The sequence below is a fragment of the Corvus brachyrhynchos genome, unplaced genomic scaffold, assembly GCF_000691975.1.
Source record: "Corvus brachyrhynchos isolate BGI_N302 unplaced genomic scaffold, ASM69197v1 scaffold1103, whole genome shotgun sequence".
NCBI lineage: Eukaryota > Metazoa > Chordata > Aves > Passeriformes > Corvidae > Corvus > Corvus brachyrhynchos.
Genome location: NW_008236980.1, coordinates 246,204 through 260,319, shown reverse-complemented (window position 1 = coordinate 260,319; position 14,116 = coordinate 246,204). Strand labels below are relative to the sequence as shown.

The following is a 14,116-nucleotide window of genomic DNA, read 5'->3' as shown; positions in this document are numbered from 1 at the left end:
AAAGGAAGGAGAGGCAGGAGAGGAAGCTGGTCCGGGATCTGGCACGGCAGCTGGAGGAGGCGAAGCAGAGGGAGAAGGAGGTAACGCGGCTCGGGAGCTGGAGAATTCCCGCCTTTCCCAAGAACAATCCCATGTCTCTACCCTCATCCCGGCCGTCGGAGCTGTGGCAGAGCCCAGGGAAAAGGCAGCTGGGATGGAGAATTCCCTGTTCTGGTGCCAAATCCAGCCAGTGATGGTCACATGCTCCAAGTCACTGACTCGGAATAAACTCCCTGGGTCAGTTCCAGCCTCACCCAGCGTGGAAAAGCTGCTGGAATGACAGATTTCACGCTTGGGTGGGCACTGGAGCGGGGGTCGGTGCTGGCTGGAGTTTAATCCCGGAGGGAGGGATCTGTAGGGAATGTTTTGGTGCTGCTCCCACAGGAAAAGAAGCGGCGGCGGGAGGAAAACCTGAAGCGGCGCCTGGAAAACGAGCGGAAAGCCGAGATTGTCCAAGTGGTGAGTCCCTTCTCCCGGCTGGGAACAGCACTGGGAACACCCCACAACCTCCAGCCCCCACATGGATCAGCCTCTCATGTGCTCCAGTTCCTCTCCCTGTCTCCGTCTTTGGAGGATACTGGGAGGACTGGGAGATTCCCGGCAAAGCTGGGCACGCTGGGAGAGTGTTCCCTGTGTTCTCCCATGCTTGGGAACACCAGAACTGAGGGATAACGGGGTGGCAGAGCAAGGAAAACGTGGCGCTGGTGGGGATCTCTGTGGGAGAATCATGGCTTTTCCATCGGGAAGAGACCTGGGAGCTCGGGGTGGGTGTTCTGAAAGCCTCATGTGTGGGTGAGGATGGGGTTAGTTTTGGGATGAATCTGCTCCTATGTCCTGGATCCTTGGTGGTGGGAAGCTGGGAGCTATCCATGCCCATCCTGCCTCATTCCCAGCACTCTGCTCCATCCCCGGAAATGCTCCAGCACGGGGCTTGGAGCAACCTGCACTAGCGGAAGGTATCCCCTGCCCGTGGCCGGGGGCTGGAACTGGATCATCCTTAAGGTCCCTTCCAAGCCAAACCACTCCAGGATCCCATGATTTCATGAAATCCCCCCCCTTTTCCCATTTCCCAGATCCGGAACCCCCTGAAGCTCAAGCGGGCCAAGAAGAAGCAGCTGAGGCGGGTGGAAAAGCGGGATACGCTGGCCCTGCTCCAGAAGACGCCTGTGAGGCGAAGCAAGGCCACGGAATGAGGCGGGAATCGGGATCCTGCTCCTTTCCAGGGACTTTTCCTCGGCTCTGCCAGGACCTTCAATGTCAGACAAACAACAGGGCAGAGCTGGGGGGTTGTTATTCCCCAGGAACCAGCTGCTGGATCCCCCAGTCCCTGTGGGATCAGGATGTGGCCAGTGCCGGAGGCTGAAACAGAACTTTGCTTTCCCAAATTTGCCTTTTCCTCATAAAAATGAATAGGTACTGCGACAGATTCGCCTCTAGCGACTCCGGGGACCGGTGGCTCCAGCTGGGGCCTTCCCTAAGGCATTCCTAGGATCGGAGTGTGCCATGGCTCCTCATTCCCTGCAATTCTCCCTTCTCCAAAGAGGGAATTCCCGTTGGGAATGAGCCCTGGAGCCTGTCACCAAGGAAGGGGACAGGGTGTCACACACCCTCCTGTGAGAGGAAACACTGGGAATTCCAGCCCAATGGGGCTGGAAGTGGGAAATCCACATGGATTTCTTCACATTCCTGATTTTTCTTGGCCCGTGAACACCCCTCTCTGCATTCCTGGGGAGGGACATGGCTGGGAGCTGGGATGGGGCGACAAAGGGGGGCACCGGGTGGGAAATGGGGCTTCAGGAAGCAGTGGGAAGCTTTGGAATGGGAATGCCCTGGAGCTTCATCCTGGGGTGACAATTTGTGGGGGGGTTGGCCCACCCATGTCCGGGTTCAGGGGGTGCCGCAGGGAAGGCGGGGACAGGCAGGAATTTCGGGGTGCGGCCGATGCCGGCTGGGCACGGGGTCATGAGGCAGGAGGAGGGCTCTGCCCTCGCCATTCCCAGGTTAATGATTTCCAAGGAATCCTTGAGCCTCTCCCTGTGCAGAGCCCACGGCCCAAGCTGTTCCCAGCAGGGTAAAAGCAGGGGAAGCTCAGGGTTTCGGGGGCCGATTTCCTGGTGGGATGGATGTGGGAGAACCGTGTGTCTCCTCCCAGGGCGGGATTGGGGCCAACATTCCCGTTCCCAGCCTGCCGTGCCTGCACGGAGAGGAGGGAGCGGGGTGCACTTGGGATTTTGGGGCTTGGATCCACACCCCCGCTCCGGCCCCGGGGAGGAGGATATTGGGAGACGGGGCGGGGATGGTGGGTGCTGGGAATGCGGGGGCTGGGAAACACATGGAAAAGGGGGGTCCCGGCTGCCGGGTGAGCTTTGGAGCGGGGGTTTGGGGTCAGAGGGTGCGAGGTGGTAGGGAAGGAGGGGATATAGGGAAAAGGGAAGGAGGGACGGGGATCCCGGAAGGAGGGGACAAGGACCAGGAAAGAAGGGGCAGCGACCACGACGGGGTGGGGACACGGGAGGGAAGGATAGGGACAGGGAAGGAGGGATGCCAGCAGGACTACCTGGACCACAAAGCCCATCCTAGGGGTCCCCCGTGAGGATCCCTGGGGACAGTCCCCTGCCGCCAGCCCCCTCCTGGGCGTGGCAATCCCTGTGGGACACTCGGCGTGATTCCCGTTCCCAGGTGCACCATGGTGGAGGTGACAGTGACACCGCAGTCCTCGCTGGCCGACCGGCCGGTGCAGATCCGGGTGCGGGGACTGTCCCCATCCCAGCTTGTCACCCTCCGGGCATGGCTGAAGGACGAGCAGGGCGAGTGCTTCCAATCCCGCGCCTTTTTCCGTGCCGACGGAGCGGGAGAGGTGGATCCCGGGCTCCATGCCGCCCTGGGGGGCAGCTACTCCGGGGTCTGGCCCATGGGGCTCTTGTGGTTCCTGCAGCCCGACACCCTTTTCCGACGGCTGGTCAAGCGGGATGTGGCCGGCAGCCCCTTCCGCGTCCGGCTGGAGGTGTTTGATGGGCTCTCCCTGGCCCCGGATCCCAAGGAGCAGCCGCTGGCATCCTGCGAGGCCGAGCGCTGGTACGTGGGCCCCGGAGTGCAGCGGGTGCCCATCCGCGAGGGAAGGGTCCGCGGCGCCCTATTCCTGCCTCCTGGTGAGCATCGGGGAATTCCGGGATGTCAAAGCCTTGGGAGCCCTGGGATACCCAGCCACTATTCCCTTGGGATACTGAGGCTTGGGATCCCGGGGATGCCAAGCATCGGGACCCCTGGGGAACAACCTTGGGACTCCTGGGATGCTAAACCTTAGGATTCCTGGGTTGTCTGACAGTGGGACCCCTGGGATAATGGACATCAGGACCCCTGGGTGCCGATCCTTGGGATCCCAGATCTCAGGGTCTTGGGATGCCCAACCTTGGGACCCCCAGGATACTGAACCTTGGGATCCCCAGGATGCCCATCCTCAGGACCCCTGCAATACCCAACCTTGCACCCCCAAGATACTGAACCTTGTGGGCCCTGGGATGCCCAACCATGGAATCTCTGGGATGCAGGACAGCGCCGGTGGCTCCCCATCTCTGACATTCTCCCTGTCTTCCCACAGGTCCAGGCCCCTTCCCAGGGGTCATCGACCTGTTTGGGGGCGCAGGGGGGCTGATCGAGTTCCGGGCGGGGCTCTTGGCCAGCCGGGGCTTTGCCGTGCTGGCCCTCGCCTTCTTCGCCTACGATGACCTGCCCCGGGTCCTGGCCCAGCTGGACTTGGAATACTTTGAGGAAGCAGTGGAGCTGCTCCTCCAGCATCCCAAGGTGAGTCCTGGAGCGTGGAGAAGGGCACCTGTGAGCCAGGATGTGCTGGGGACTGGGGGCAACTTGGTGAGTGGGATGTCCAGGTGACCAGGGTTGTGTCCTGGGGTTGTCCCAAGCACCAGGAACGTCACAGGGACTGGGGATATCCCAGTGAATGGGATGTCCTGGTGACTGGAGCTATCCCATGAGGCCATCCTTTTCCTGGCACCAGGGATGTCCCAGTAAATTTATTATCCCTGTGTGTTATCCCAGCTGCCTCCGTTTCCTCTCGCTTCAGGTCCGAGGACCTGGCCTGGGCGTGGTGGGCGTCTCCAAAGGCGCAGAGGTGGCCTTGGCCATGGCTGCCTTCCTGCCGCAGGTGGCGGCCACGGTGTGGATCAACGGCACGGCCTTCCTGCACGGAAACCCGCTGGTCTACAAGGAGCTCCGCATCCCTCCCATCCCCTACTACACCGAGCGCGTCCTGTTCACCGAGCTGGGAGCCATGGACAACTCGGCCATCTTCGCCGACCCCCGCGATCCCGCCTACTGTGCCTCGGCCATCCCGGTGGAGAAGATCCGGGGAAAGGTCCTCTTTGTGGTGGGAGAGGCCGACCGCAGCTTCAACAGCAAGCTCTTCGCCGAGCTGGCCCTGGCGCGGATGCCACCGGAGAGCGGCCGGATCCTGTCCTATCCCGGCGCCGGGCACCTGATTGAGCCCCCCGGATCCCCCCTGTGCAGCAACTCCAGCATCCGGGGCACCCCGAGGCCGGTGGCGTGGGGGGGAGAGCCCCAGCCCCATGCCCGGGCCCAGGAGGATTCCTGGCAGGAGATCCTGCAGTTCTTGGAGCTCCAGCTGGGATCGGTTGCTGCCATGAAGTTGTGAGGGGTGAGGAAAAGGGGGTCGGTGTCACCGGGATTGTCACTGTGGGGAATAAAGTGTCACTGGAGGCTGCTGCCTGTGCTCCTGGGGGACAAAGGCTGCACAGATCTGGGAGGTGTTTGGGAGATTCACTGGAGATACTTGGGAGGTGCTTGGGAGATACACTGGAGGTGCTTGGGAGATACATTATCTGGACACATATACATATGCGTTGGATACATACAGGATATATATTGGACACATGGGATATGTGTTGGATATGTATCAGATATATATTGGACATGTATGTATAGGATATATATATTGGATACCTGTGGAACATATATAGGATACAGCTGAGACACATATTGGACATATATGGGGCGCATATAGAACATCTGGTGGCCATGTATTGGCCCAGCTGTGTCTCTGGGGACGTACCATTCTCTCTGCAGCTGCCCCTGCTTCCCGAGGAGGTTTGAGGGAATCACATCCAGCCCCCGGCTCCTCACGCCTTCCCACCGGGATCCCTGTGCCCCTGGGAGCTGGTGTTACCCCATTCCCCCACCCAGGGCATGGGACAGGGAGTGGCTGTGACCAGCACTCCAGGAAGGGTGGGGAGGGGTTTAACCCACAGTAAAGATAAATCCCAGGAGGGAAACTTGGGGAAAGGGAGGCGGAGGGAATGCCCACGGAGGACTTTGGATTCCCTGTGGCACTGCCAGCAGGGCACAGCCAGGGTGCAGCAGGGATTTGGGATGACTGACTGATTCCCTCAGACATCACTGGAGCCATGCCACTGTGTCCCCAAGTCCCATGGCTGTCCCAGGAGTGGTGTGTCCAGATGTCACCGCTGTCCCTACCGGTTCTGGGGTGTGGGCACACACCAGCCTTCTCCTTTGCCCCTGGATAACTTGATCCAGCTGGGCATCCCGCCCGGCACCAGCTCCGTTCCCTGTTCACCGGGACAGAGTCTCCAAGTGTGGGATAAGCTTGGTTTGTCCCTGGTCACCGTGACACAGCCACGGGAGGTAACCACAGGGCCGGGGCACCAAGGTCACCAGCGGCACGGGAGCGAGGAGCCCTGGGCAGAGCTCATCCCACGGGATCAGCTGATCCTGATCCCCCCCCGCATCCCAGCCATCCGGATATAAATCCACACTGCAGAGCCCCGTGCTTTGGCTGTGCCACCACCATGGGACAGAGCTACTCCTTCCTCCTGCTCCTCTTCCTTCTGTCCCCGTGGCCCAGAGCCACCGTGGCACTCCTTCAGTACCGCTACGACTGCGGAGAGTTGGGAATGCAGCTCCTGGTCTTCCCGTCCCACGGCCGCACCGTCCGCTTCACGGTCCTGGGTGAGTGGGGGGACTCCCTGGGTCCCCTTGGGGTGCTGGATTCCCTGGGATTCCCCTAAAACCAGAGTGTTCCATGGTGGTGGGATCCCAATGGGATGAGCCCAACCTGGATGTGTCACTTCCCTGTGTCCACGGTGTCCCCCCAGACGAGTTTGGCTCCCGCTTTGATGTGGCCAACTGCTCCATCTGCCTCCACTGGCTGAATTCCAGGGAGGACGGCTCCGTCATCTTCTCCTCCGGCTACAAGGGCTGCCACGTGCTGTTCAAGGTGACGCTGCTGTCCCGTCTGCGGTCCCCTCCAGCGGGATGGGGGTGACTGTCCCTCGTGTCCCCCCCACAGGAGAACCGCTACATCCTGCGGGTGCAGCTGGAGGAGCTGCTGTCCAGCGGGATCCCAGTCACCTCCTACGAGGTCAACATGACCTGCCCCAAGCCAGGTGGCTCTGAGATGATCCCAAATGGAAACCGGGAGCGGGGCCGGGACAACGGAGTCCTGATCTCCCACACTGGCCTCCTGCACCGCATTTCCGAGTCCTCCCTCACCCGCGCGGAATCCCAGCTCTCATCCCGAGATCACTTGGAGCAGGTTCACACTGTGGGACAGCACCAGACCAATCCAGAGCTTCCCGGGATCTGGCACCATTCCAGTCCGGCTCACTCGGGGTTTCTGTCCCAGCCTAGTGGGGTTCGTCCCATCACCCAAATCCAGGGAAGCTTCATCCACCCGGGAGTGCAGCCCCCACAGCCCGGGGGGCAGAGCCAGCCAGGGATCCTTCGCCCAGTGCTTGTATCCCAAAACCATCCCAGTTTGGTGCATCCTGGGGGTCAGACCCAGCCGGGACACCTGCGTCCAGGCTTTGTATCCCATAACCAGCCTGGGATGCTGCATCCTGGGGGTCAAAACCAACCAGGGATTCGCCTGGGGTCAGTATCCCATAACCAGCCTGGCATGGTGCATCCTGGGGGTCAGAACCAGCCAGGGATTCGCCCGGGGTCAGTATCCCATAACCAGCCTGGCATGGTGCATCCTGGGGGTCAGAACCAACCAGGGATTCGCCCGGGGTCAGTATCCCATAACCAGCCTGGGATGGTGCATCCTGGGGGTCAGAACCAGCCAGGGATTCGCCCGGGGTCAGTATCCCATAACCAGCCTGGGATGGTGCATCCTGCAGGTCAGAACCAACCAGGGATTCGCCCGGGGTCAGTATCCCATAACCAGCCTGGGATGGTGCATCCTGCAGGTCAGAACCAACCAGGGATTCGCCCGGGGTCAGTATCCCATAACCAGCCTGGGATGGTGCATCCTGCAGGTCAGAACCAACCAGGGATTCGCCCGGGGTCAGTATCCCATAACCAGCCTGGCATGGTGCATCCTGGGGGTCAGAACCAACCAGGGATTCGTCCAGGGTTTGGATCCCAAAACCAGCCTGGGGGTCAAAACCAACCAGGGCAACTTCGTCCAGGGTTCGTATCCCAAAACCCTCCCAGGGGCCAAAACCAACCAGGGCTTCGCCCCGGGCTTGTATCCCACAGCCAGCCTGGCTTGATCCCCACTGGTGCCCAGACTCCAGCAGGATTCCTGCGCCCGGGAGCTCAGCCCCCAAACCAGCCGGGAATTTCTCGTCCCAGTCATCACTCCAACTCCCAAACCGGGCTCCAAGGCCATGCCGGGCTGCTCCATCCCGGCCATCCCAGCCCGGCTTTTGTGCGCCCAGGACTGCCGTCCTGGCCGGGTTTGTTCAGCCCTGGACTCCAGGCTCAGCCCCAGCTGGGCCTGGGACGCCCAGGGCTGCAGCCACAGCCTGGATTGCTGCATCCTGGGATTCACTCCCAGCCCACCCTGTTGCAGTCCACTGTGCTCTTCTACCCCTCAGCCGGGGCAGGTAAGGTGGGGAGATGGAATGGAGGGATACCGGGACAATGGGAAATGGCCTCAAGGTGCTTTTCCAACCTAGATTCCATGCTGTGCCCCCTCTCTGCTTCCCTGCAGGCATGCAGCTGACACGGGAGCAGTGCCAGGTGCCGGTGGGCCGGATGGCGTGTGTGGCTCCACAGGGACGGGATGGATGCCTGCAGGCCGGATGCTGCTATGACGACATGGACCGTGCCACCCCCTGCTATTACGGGAATACCGGTAGGACACCCGGAGGCACATCCCAAAATCTCTCCCCGGTGCCGGGAGAGGGTGCTCGGGGGTGACGGAGCCTCTCCGTGGTGTCGCAGCCACTGTGCAGTGCCTGCTGGAGGGACACTTCGTCCTGGTGGTCCCGCGGGGAATGGTGGCCCCGCCATACAACCTGGACAGCGTGCGGCTGGCCAGCAGCCAGGCGGGGTGTGAGCCCCTCCACATGTCCGAGGCCTTCGTCATGTTCCGCTTCCCGGTCACCCACTGCGGCACCACCGTCCAGGTAGGGTGGGAAAACCCCAGGCACAGCCCAAGGTGGGAATGGTGGGGTCCCTTCAGGATAGAAGTGGCCTCCAGGATGCTCCCAGTCCCACATTTCCCCCTCCAAAACTTCAGGATAAAGAGCTCACCCACAAGCTGCCTCCTGCCTCAGATCCTGATCCATGTATCTCTCAGGATGTTTCCCTTTCCCGTTCCCGTGTTCCCCGCACAGGTGATCGAGGACAGGCTGATCTATGAGAACCAGCTGATCTCCACCATCGACATCCAGGGATCCCCCCGCGGCTCCATCACCCGGGACAGCGTCTACATGTAAGTGAAAATCCAGGCAGAGAGCCCGGAGTCCCCCTTGGATTCACCCACTCCTCGCTCCTGCCACGTCCTTGGTGGTGTCCCCACAATTCGGGCTGAGGGGGCTGATGGAGGATTTGGGAGCCTCCCACTTTTCTCTCCCTCTTTTCCCCAGTCTCCGAGCTCGGTGCATCTACAACGCCAGTGACCTCCTTCCCTTGGGAGTGGAGGTGGCCGTGCCCCCCACGGCCGCCCCCCTGGCCATGCCAGGCCCGCTGGGGCTCCAGCTGCGGATCGCCACCGGTCAGTGCTCCCTACCCCACTCCCCATCCCACTCCCCATCCCGCTCAACCCCTCCCAACATTCCTGCAGATGAATCCTACAGCTCCTACCACCCTGTGGGCGACTTCCCCCTGGTGAGGGTGCTCCGGGACCCCATTTACGTGGAAGTCCGGCTGCTCCAGAAGACGGATCCCAATCTGGTGCTGGTGCTGCACCACTGCTGGGCCTCCCCCGGCTCCCACGCCACATCCCAGCCCCAGTGGCCCATCCTGGTGGAGGGGTGAGTGGAAAAGGACGGGAAGATGGAACTGGGGGGGGGGAAGATCACTGTGCTGACACAGTGTCCTCATTTCCTGCCCAGGTGTCCCTTCCAAGGGGACAACTACAGGACGCGGCTGATTCCAGTGGGTCCGGCCTCTCCGGAGCTGCCCTTCCCGAGCCACTACCAGCGCTTTGTCATCTCCACCTTTGCCTTCGTGGAGACCTCCGGCATGGCTGTGCTGGAGGGGGAGGTGAGGGGGATCCCCCTAAATCCCTCATTGTTGGGAATCCCTCAGTGTTGGGAATCTCCCATCCCAACACCTACCCCTGCTCCCAGGGTGACACCCTTTTGAGAAGCTCACGCTGCTTTTGGGAGTACCTCAAGGTTTGGGGGCGCTTTGTGGGGGTCCCTTGAGGCTTGTGGGGACCCTTTTTGGGGATCCCCAGGTGACGCTGGCATTCCCGTGGCTCCCAGGTGTACATCTCCTGCAGCGCTTCCGTGTGCCACCTGGCCCAGCCGGAGCCCTGCCGGCCCTCCTGCCAGCTGGGAGTGCCCTCACGTGAGTCTGGGAGCCTCCAGGGGTTTGGGGGGGATCTCTGCATGTCCCCCTCTTCCCAAGCCAACCTGCTGCTCCCCACAGGAGCACGGAGGTCTCTGGGGGACAGGAGCACAGGTGACGGCATGGGGACAGTCACATCCCAGGGATGCGTCATCTTTCCCAACGTTCCCAAGGGAGGGGGAACTCAGCAGAGAGGCTGAGGGGTCAGTGCCTTCTGCTCCCTAAAAACCCTTTCATCCCAAAACCCCCTTCATCCCCTGAAGTTATCTCCTCCTCCTCTTCTTCCTGACAGCTCCTGCCTCTACCCCGATGCCGCTATCTCTGGGAAAGCTGGAAAAATAAACCAGTGCACAGCACGGCTCTAAGGGTGGTTTGTCCTTAGGAGGGGGGAAAAAGGGTCCCTCATCCCCATTCCCCAACTGGAAGCAGCCACAGCCTCCCAAATCCCACCCTGCTACACCCCAGCCCTTCACAGGAGCCTCTTCCAGGTGGGATGACAGGGAATAATTCTTTATTTCCATACTGAAACTAAGTAACTGCTTACAAAACCTGCGCAGTGCTCCCTTCCCTCCCTCCTTCCACACATCCTGGCCTCAAACTTCCACCAGCACCGGGATTGGGGTTTTTTTGTCAAACCAGTTACAAGCACAAAACAATCTAAAGGCAGAAAACACACGGAATTGGGGAAAAAAACTAAACAATAAACTCATGGAGCCACGGGGAAGGCGATGTCTGACCTCCCCTGTGCCAACAGCTACAACAGAGGGGCTTAATCCCACTTGGATAATCCCACACGGATATTCCCACCCACCTCCCACCCCGAATCCCAAAAAAATGCCAGCCCCACTTCCAGGGCTACAGGCTGTAGAACTTGAGGCTCCGATCCATGCCTGTGGAAGCGATGAACTTGGCATGGTGGCCAAAGGCCACTCCCGTGGTCAGGCCGCTGTGCTCTGGGGACGGGAAACAATCCACAGTCACAATTCCGAGTGGATTTGTCCCATTCCCACCCCGGCCACTTCCATGATTCCCACAACCCCTCACCTGTGAAGTGGAGGATCTCCGTCCACTGCTTGCAGATGTAGATCTGGACGTCGGTCCCGCCCAGCGCCAGGTAGGTCCCGCTCTGGTCGAAAATCAGGGATTTCACCTGCGGAGAGGAAGCACAACGAGGCGTTGGGAAAGCTCCAAACAGCCTTTTTTTGGGATGCCACAACCCCTGGAGCAGAGAGGCCGTGCAGGGAGGGAAAAAGGGACATCGCACACCTCGAAGTTGTTATCCAGCTGCAACGTCTTGAAGTTCTTGAGCTTCCTCAAATCCCAGAGCTTGACCGAGGAGTCGTCGGCTGCCGTGGCCAGGTAGTATCCGTTCTCGGAAAAGGCGATGCTGGTGATGGGGCCCGAGTGTCCCGGGAAGTTGGCCACGTTGGTGCGTTCCTGGGGATAAGGTGGTCAGAGGGAATTGCGGCACTGGAATGCGCCATCGTTCCCAACTGACCTGTGTGGTCACGGTGCCACCAGCGGCTGCTCTGGAGCTGGAAGCTTGGGATTTTTGGAGAAAACTTCCAAAAATGTTCCTCAAAGTCCCGCTCCTTGGGACTGATCCCCAAACCACCCCCTGTTCCCGCACATTCCCATTAGCCCTCACCTTCAGATCCCAGATCTTGATTTGGGAATCCATTGTTCCCGTCCCAAAAATGAGCCCATCTGGGTGGAACTGGGCACAGGTGAGAGCTGTGGAGACAGCGGGAGACTCAGAGGCTTGGGAAGACTGGGAGGGCTGGGAAGACCCTCCAAAAGGGCTGGGGGAGATTTGGAAGGCTGGGAAGGCTCAAGAGGGTTGATGAGGTTGGAAGAGTTGGGGAGATTGGAAGGGTTGGGAAGACTCAGGAAGGTTGGGAAGGCTCCCCAGCCCCCCCCCCCCAAAAGGAGTTCCCATGAACTCCAGGAGCCAAGGGATCCCCAGGATGGGGATAATCAACTCCAGGCCTTACCACATCCAGAGCTCTCATCCGTCACCTTGGTGAGGACGCGGCCTGTCTGGATATCCGAGAAAGCCCAGTACTGGGAGAGAGGAAGAGTGTTGGATATGGAAGGGCTGGGAAGCAGAGGTGGGATCGGTGGGACGGGGAGGGATTCACCTGGTCATCCGAGGAGCTGAGCAGGTAATCACCCGTGGCGTGGAGGCTGAGCCCGGTCACGGAGCCCTCGTGGGCACGGACCACCTGGACACAGGAGGCGTTGGGAACGGACCAGATCCGGATCGTGGCGTCGGGAGAAGCCGAGAACACCAAGTCCTACAGCAGGACAACACGGGAAGGTTCACACGGGAAGAATTCAGCTCTCCCAGAGCTCCCAATGGGAGATTCCACCAAAGAACGATGCCGATATCCAAATTTGAGGCATCTTGGAAGTGAGGGAAGAGCCGGGCACACCTGGGATGGGTGGAAGACGACGCTGGTGACCTTCTTGGTGTGGCCCTTGAGCGTGGCCAGGATCTGCTCCGAGCTCTTGTCGAACACGATGACGTTTTTGTCGGCCCCACCTGGAAAACCGAGAGGGAAGCGCTGGGATGGGAGTGTGGGGCCAACCCACAAATCCCCTTCAAATTCCTGGTAACAAAGGGAAGGACACCCACTCCCAGGTGGGAAATCCCCAGGAAAGGTCCCTTACCAGTGAGGATCTTGTTGGTGTCGGAAGGACACAGATCCAAGGCAAGGATTCCCGGGATGCTGGCACTGTGCAGCCCCTGTGTGAGGGAGGAGCCCGCCACGTTAACGCCACCGGCTGGAAAACGCTCCCAGAGGGAATCGAGAAGGGATTCCCAGCTCCATGGGAAAAGTTTTCCAGTCCTTCCCCATCCAGGCACTCACCACGTGCGAGGCCACCTGCCGGTACTTGCTGAGTTCCTCCGGCTTCACCAGCTCCTCCGGGACCGTCTTGCCCCTCTGGAAAAAACAGGGATAAATGTCAGCCTTTGCTGGAGCATGGCACATCCCAGCTCCCATGGAATCCTTGGAGAAGGGCACTCACCTTCTTACGCTCCGTGGTCAGCACCGTCGCCTTGTCTTGGAGCTGGAAAACAAGCAGAGGGTGGGCACAGACCGGGAATTCTGCCAAGGAAAGGTGGCAAGAGGGACACATGGAAGATCCCCCCTTACCTTCTGGATGATCTCCGGGGTCATTCCCGCCAGCTCTCCCAGATCCATGGCCTCGCCAGCGCCCTGTGAGGTATGGAGAAACAGGGAATGCGGAGAGGGAATTGGGGCGCAACGAGTGGGAAAAGGGTTGGGAAGGAGCAGGCCAAGGGCCGGGATGGGGAGCAGGGACTCACGGCCACGTTGGGCTGCGCCGATGGCACCGCCTGGGGCACGATGAGCCCGGCCTGAGGCTTCAGCGTGGCCAGAGCTGCAAGGACACAACAAGTTTAAGGGGAAACCGGGATAAAGCACTTCCCAGCGCCCCTTCCCGGGACTGCCACGCGTCCCTGTCACCTTCTCTGGCGGCAGTGACCTCCTTGGTGAGGCGGGCGATGACCCTGCAGGCAGCATCGTGCTGGTACAGGGCGTGGGACAGCTCCTGGCGCGTGGTCTGCAGCTGCTGCCGCAGCGTGAAGCTGTGCAGCATCACGGCATCCTGCCGGGAAGCACCGGAGTCAGCCGGGGAACGCCGGGAGCCCAGCCCCGCGCCACGCCCCCCCGGCACTCACCCACTCGTCCTGCAGGGCTTTCAGGATGGCCGGGATGCTGGTGGCCGAGGGGGGTTTGGGGCGGATCGGGTGCGCGACTGGAAGAAGGGCGGGCACATCATCCATGGCCTCCATATCCCTCTGGATCCCCGCGCTCCCACCCCCTGCCTTTATCCCTCCCTTTCCCAACCTCCACAGCGGAGTTCGGCATCTCACGGCCACCCTCAGCAAACCCCAAAACACCTCGGGCGCCGCCACTCCCGACCCCGGAGCCGCTTCCTCCGGGAGTGCCGCTGTTCCCGGGAGCACCGTTCCCCTTTCCCATCCCGGCCCCGGCACCTTTGATGTCGATGAGCTGCTCCTCGGACAGGGGCTGGTTGTTCACGGGGTCGGTGCCGTTCTCCGCGATGTACTTCTCGATCAGCCGCCGCTCGTACACGTGGTTGGACACCGGCGACACGCACGGGTGCTCCGGGACCTCGTTGGAAACTGCGGGGTAAAACGGAGGGATGGGAGGGGACGGGAGCGGGGCTTCGGGAACGCCCTGCCCGGTGATCCCCCGGTGACCCCGGCTGTCCCCGCCCCGCAGACCGG

General features: G+C 61.0%; 5 protein-coding genes across 8 annotated transcripts in view; 4 read left to right on the top strand and 1 right to left on the bottom strand.

Moving 5' to 3' along the window:
- Positions 1 to 2: 2 nt before the first annotated feature.
- On the top strand, positions 3 to 1,463 carry CCDC86 (coiled-coil domain containing 86; the record flags this gene model as incomplete). Its single annotated transcript, XM_017728621.1, has 3 exons — positions 3 to 80; positions 424 to 498; positions 1,113 to 1,463. Coding segments are annotated over 3 exons (273 nt in total), but the record flags the coding sequence as incomplete, so codon positions are not given.
- On the top strand, positions 1,366 to 4,770 carry LOC103611827 (acyl-coenzyme A amino acid N-acyltransferase 2). Of its 3 annotated transcripts, none has more exons than XM_017728646.1 (4): positions 1,366 to 1,452; positions 2,719 to 3,188; positions 3,638 to 3,840; positions 4,118 to 4,770. In XM_017728646.1, the coding sequence occupies exons 1-4, from the start codon at positions 1,445 to 1,447 to the stop codon at positions 4,703 to 4,705; spliced, it is 1,269 nt and encodes a 422-aa protein (XP_017584135.1). In that variant the 5' UTR covers positions 1,366 to 1,444; the 3' UTR covers positions 4,706 to 4,770. The 3 variants fall into 3 exon arrangements, with proteins under 3 accessions (XP_017584135.1, XP_008627616.2, XP_017584134.1); XM_008629394.2 differs by lacking the exon at positions 1,366 to 1,452 and adding an exon at positions 1,554 to 2,110; XM_017728645.1 differs by lacking the exon at positions 1,366 to 1,452 and adding an exon at positions 2,018 to 2,398.
- Positions 4,771 to 4,874: 104 nt separating this feature from the next.
- Positions 4,875 to 10,190, top strand: ZP1 (zona pellucida glycoprotein 1). Of its 2 annotated transcripts, XM_008629420.2 has the most exons (12): positions 4,875 to 6,036; positions 6,183 to 6,304; positions 6,377 to 7,919; positions 8,027 to 8,170; positions 8,260 to 8,444; positions 8,655 to 8,752; positions 8,907 to 9,034; positions 9,104 to 9,293; positions 9,375 to 9,525; positions 9,750 to 9,834; positions 9,916 to 10,037; positions 10,127 to 10,190. In XM_008629420.2, exons 1-11 carry the CDS (start codon positions 5,877 to 5,879, stop codon positions 10,032 to 10,034), a joined length of 2,925 nt encoding a protein of 974 aa, XP_008627642.1. In that variant the 5' UTR covers positions 4,875 to 5,876; the 3' UTR covers positions 10,035 to 10,037; positions 10,127 to 10,190. The 2 variants fall into 2 exon arrangements, with proteins under 2 accessions (XP_008627642.1, XP_017584133.1); XM_017728644.1 differs by lacking the exons at positions 6,183 to 6,304; positions 6,377 to 7,919.
- The window catches only part of TMEM109 (transmembrane protein 109), a 9,012-nt gene continuing 2,348 nt past the window's right edge, over positions 7,453 to 14,116 (top strand). The window contains exons 1-2 of the mRNA XM_017728647.1: positions 7,453 to 7,463; positions 8,576 to 8,579. The gene's annotated coding sequence lies outside the window, so the exon portion shown is untranslated. The remainder of the gene's footprint in view (positions 7,464 to 8,575; positions 8,580 to 14,116) is intronic.
- PRPF19 (pre-mRNA processing factor 19) lies at positions 10,324 to 14,081 on the bottom strand (the record flags this gene model as incomplete). Its single annotated transcript, XM_008629418.2, has 15 exons — positions 10,324 to 10,787; positions 10,879 to 10,984; positions 11,101 to 11,271; positions 11,483 to 11,568; positions 11,829 to 11,898; positions 11,976 to 12,131; positions 12,270 to 12,379; positions 12,508 to 12,583; positions 12,708 to 12,782; positions 12,868 to 12,909; positions 12,996 to 13,058; positions 13,169 to 13,242; positions 13,329 to 13,470; positions 13,544 to 13,620; positions 13,862 to 14,081. Coding segments are annotated over 15 exons (1,566 nt in total), but the record flags the coding sequence as incomplete, so codon positions are not given.

Excerpts from the sequence above, each read along its gene's own strand:
- ZP1 (XM_008629420.2), top strand. The coding sequence starts at position 5,877 with ATGGGACAGAGCTACTCCTTCCTCCTGCTCCTCTTCCTTCTGTCCCCG. Across the intron at positions 8,445-8,654 it reads ACTGCGGCACCACCGTCCAG|GTGATCGAGGACAGGCTGAT; the intron begins GTAGGGTGGGAA and ends TTCCCCGCACAG. Across the intron at positions 8,753-8,906 it reads ACCCGGGACAGCGTCTACAT|TCTCCGAGCTCGGTGCATCT; the intron begins GTAAGTGAAAAT and ends TCTTTTCCCCAG.
- LOC103611827 (XM_008629394.2), top strand. The coding sequence starts at position 1,599 with ATGAGCCCTGGAGCCTGTCACCAAGGAAGGGGACAGGGTGTCACACAC. Across the intron at positions 2,111-2,718 it reads CCCAAGCTGTTCCCAGCAGG|GTGCACCATGGTGGAGGTGA; the intron begins GTAAAAGCAGGG and ends TCCCGTTCCCAG. Across the intron at positions 3,841-4,117 it reads TGCTCCTCCAGCATCCCAAG|GTCCGAGGACCTGGCCTGGG; the intron begins GTGAGTCCTGGA and ends CTCTCGCTTCAG.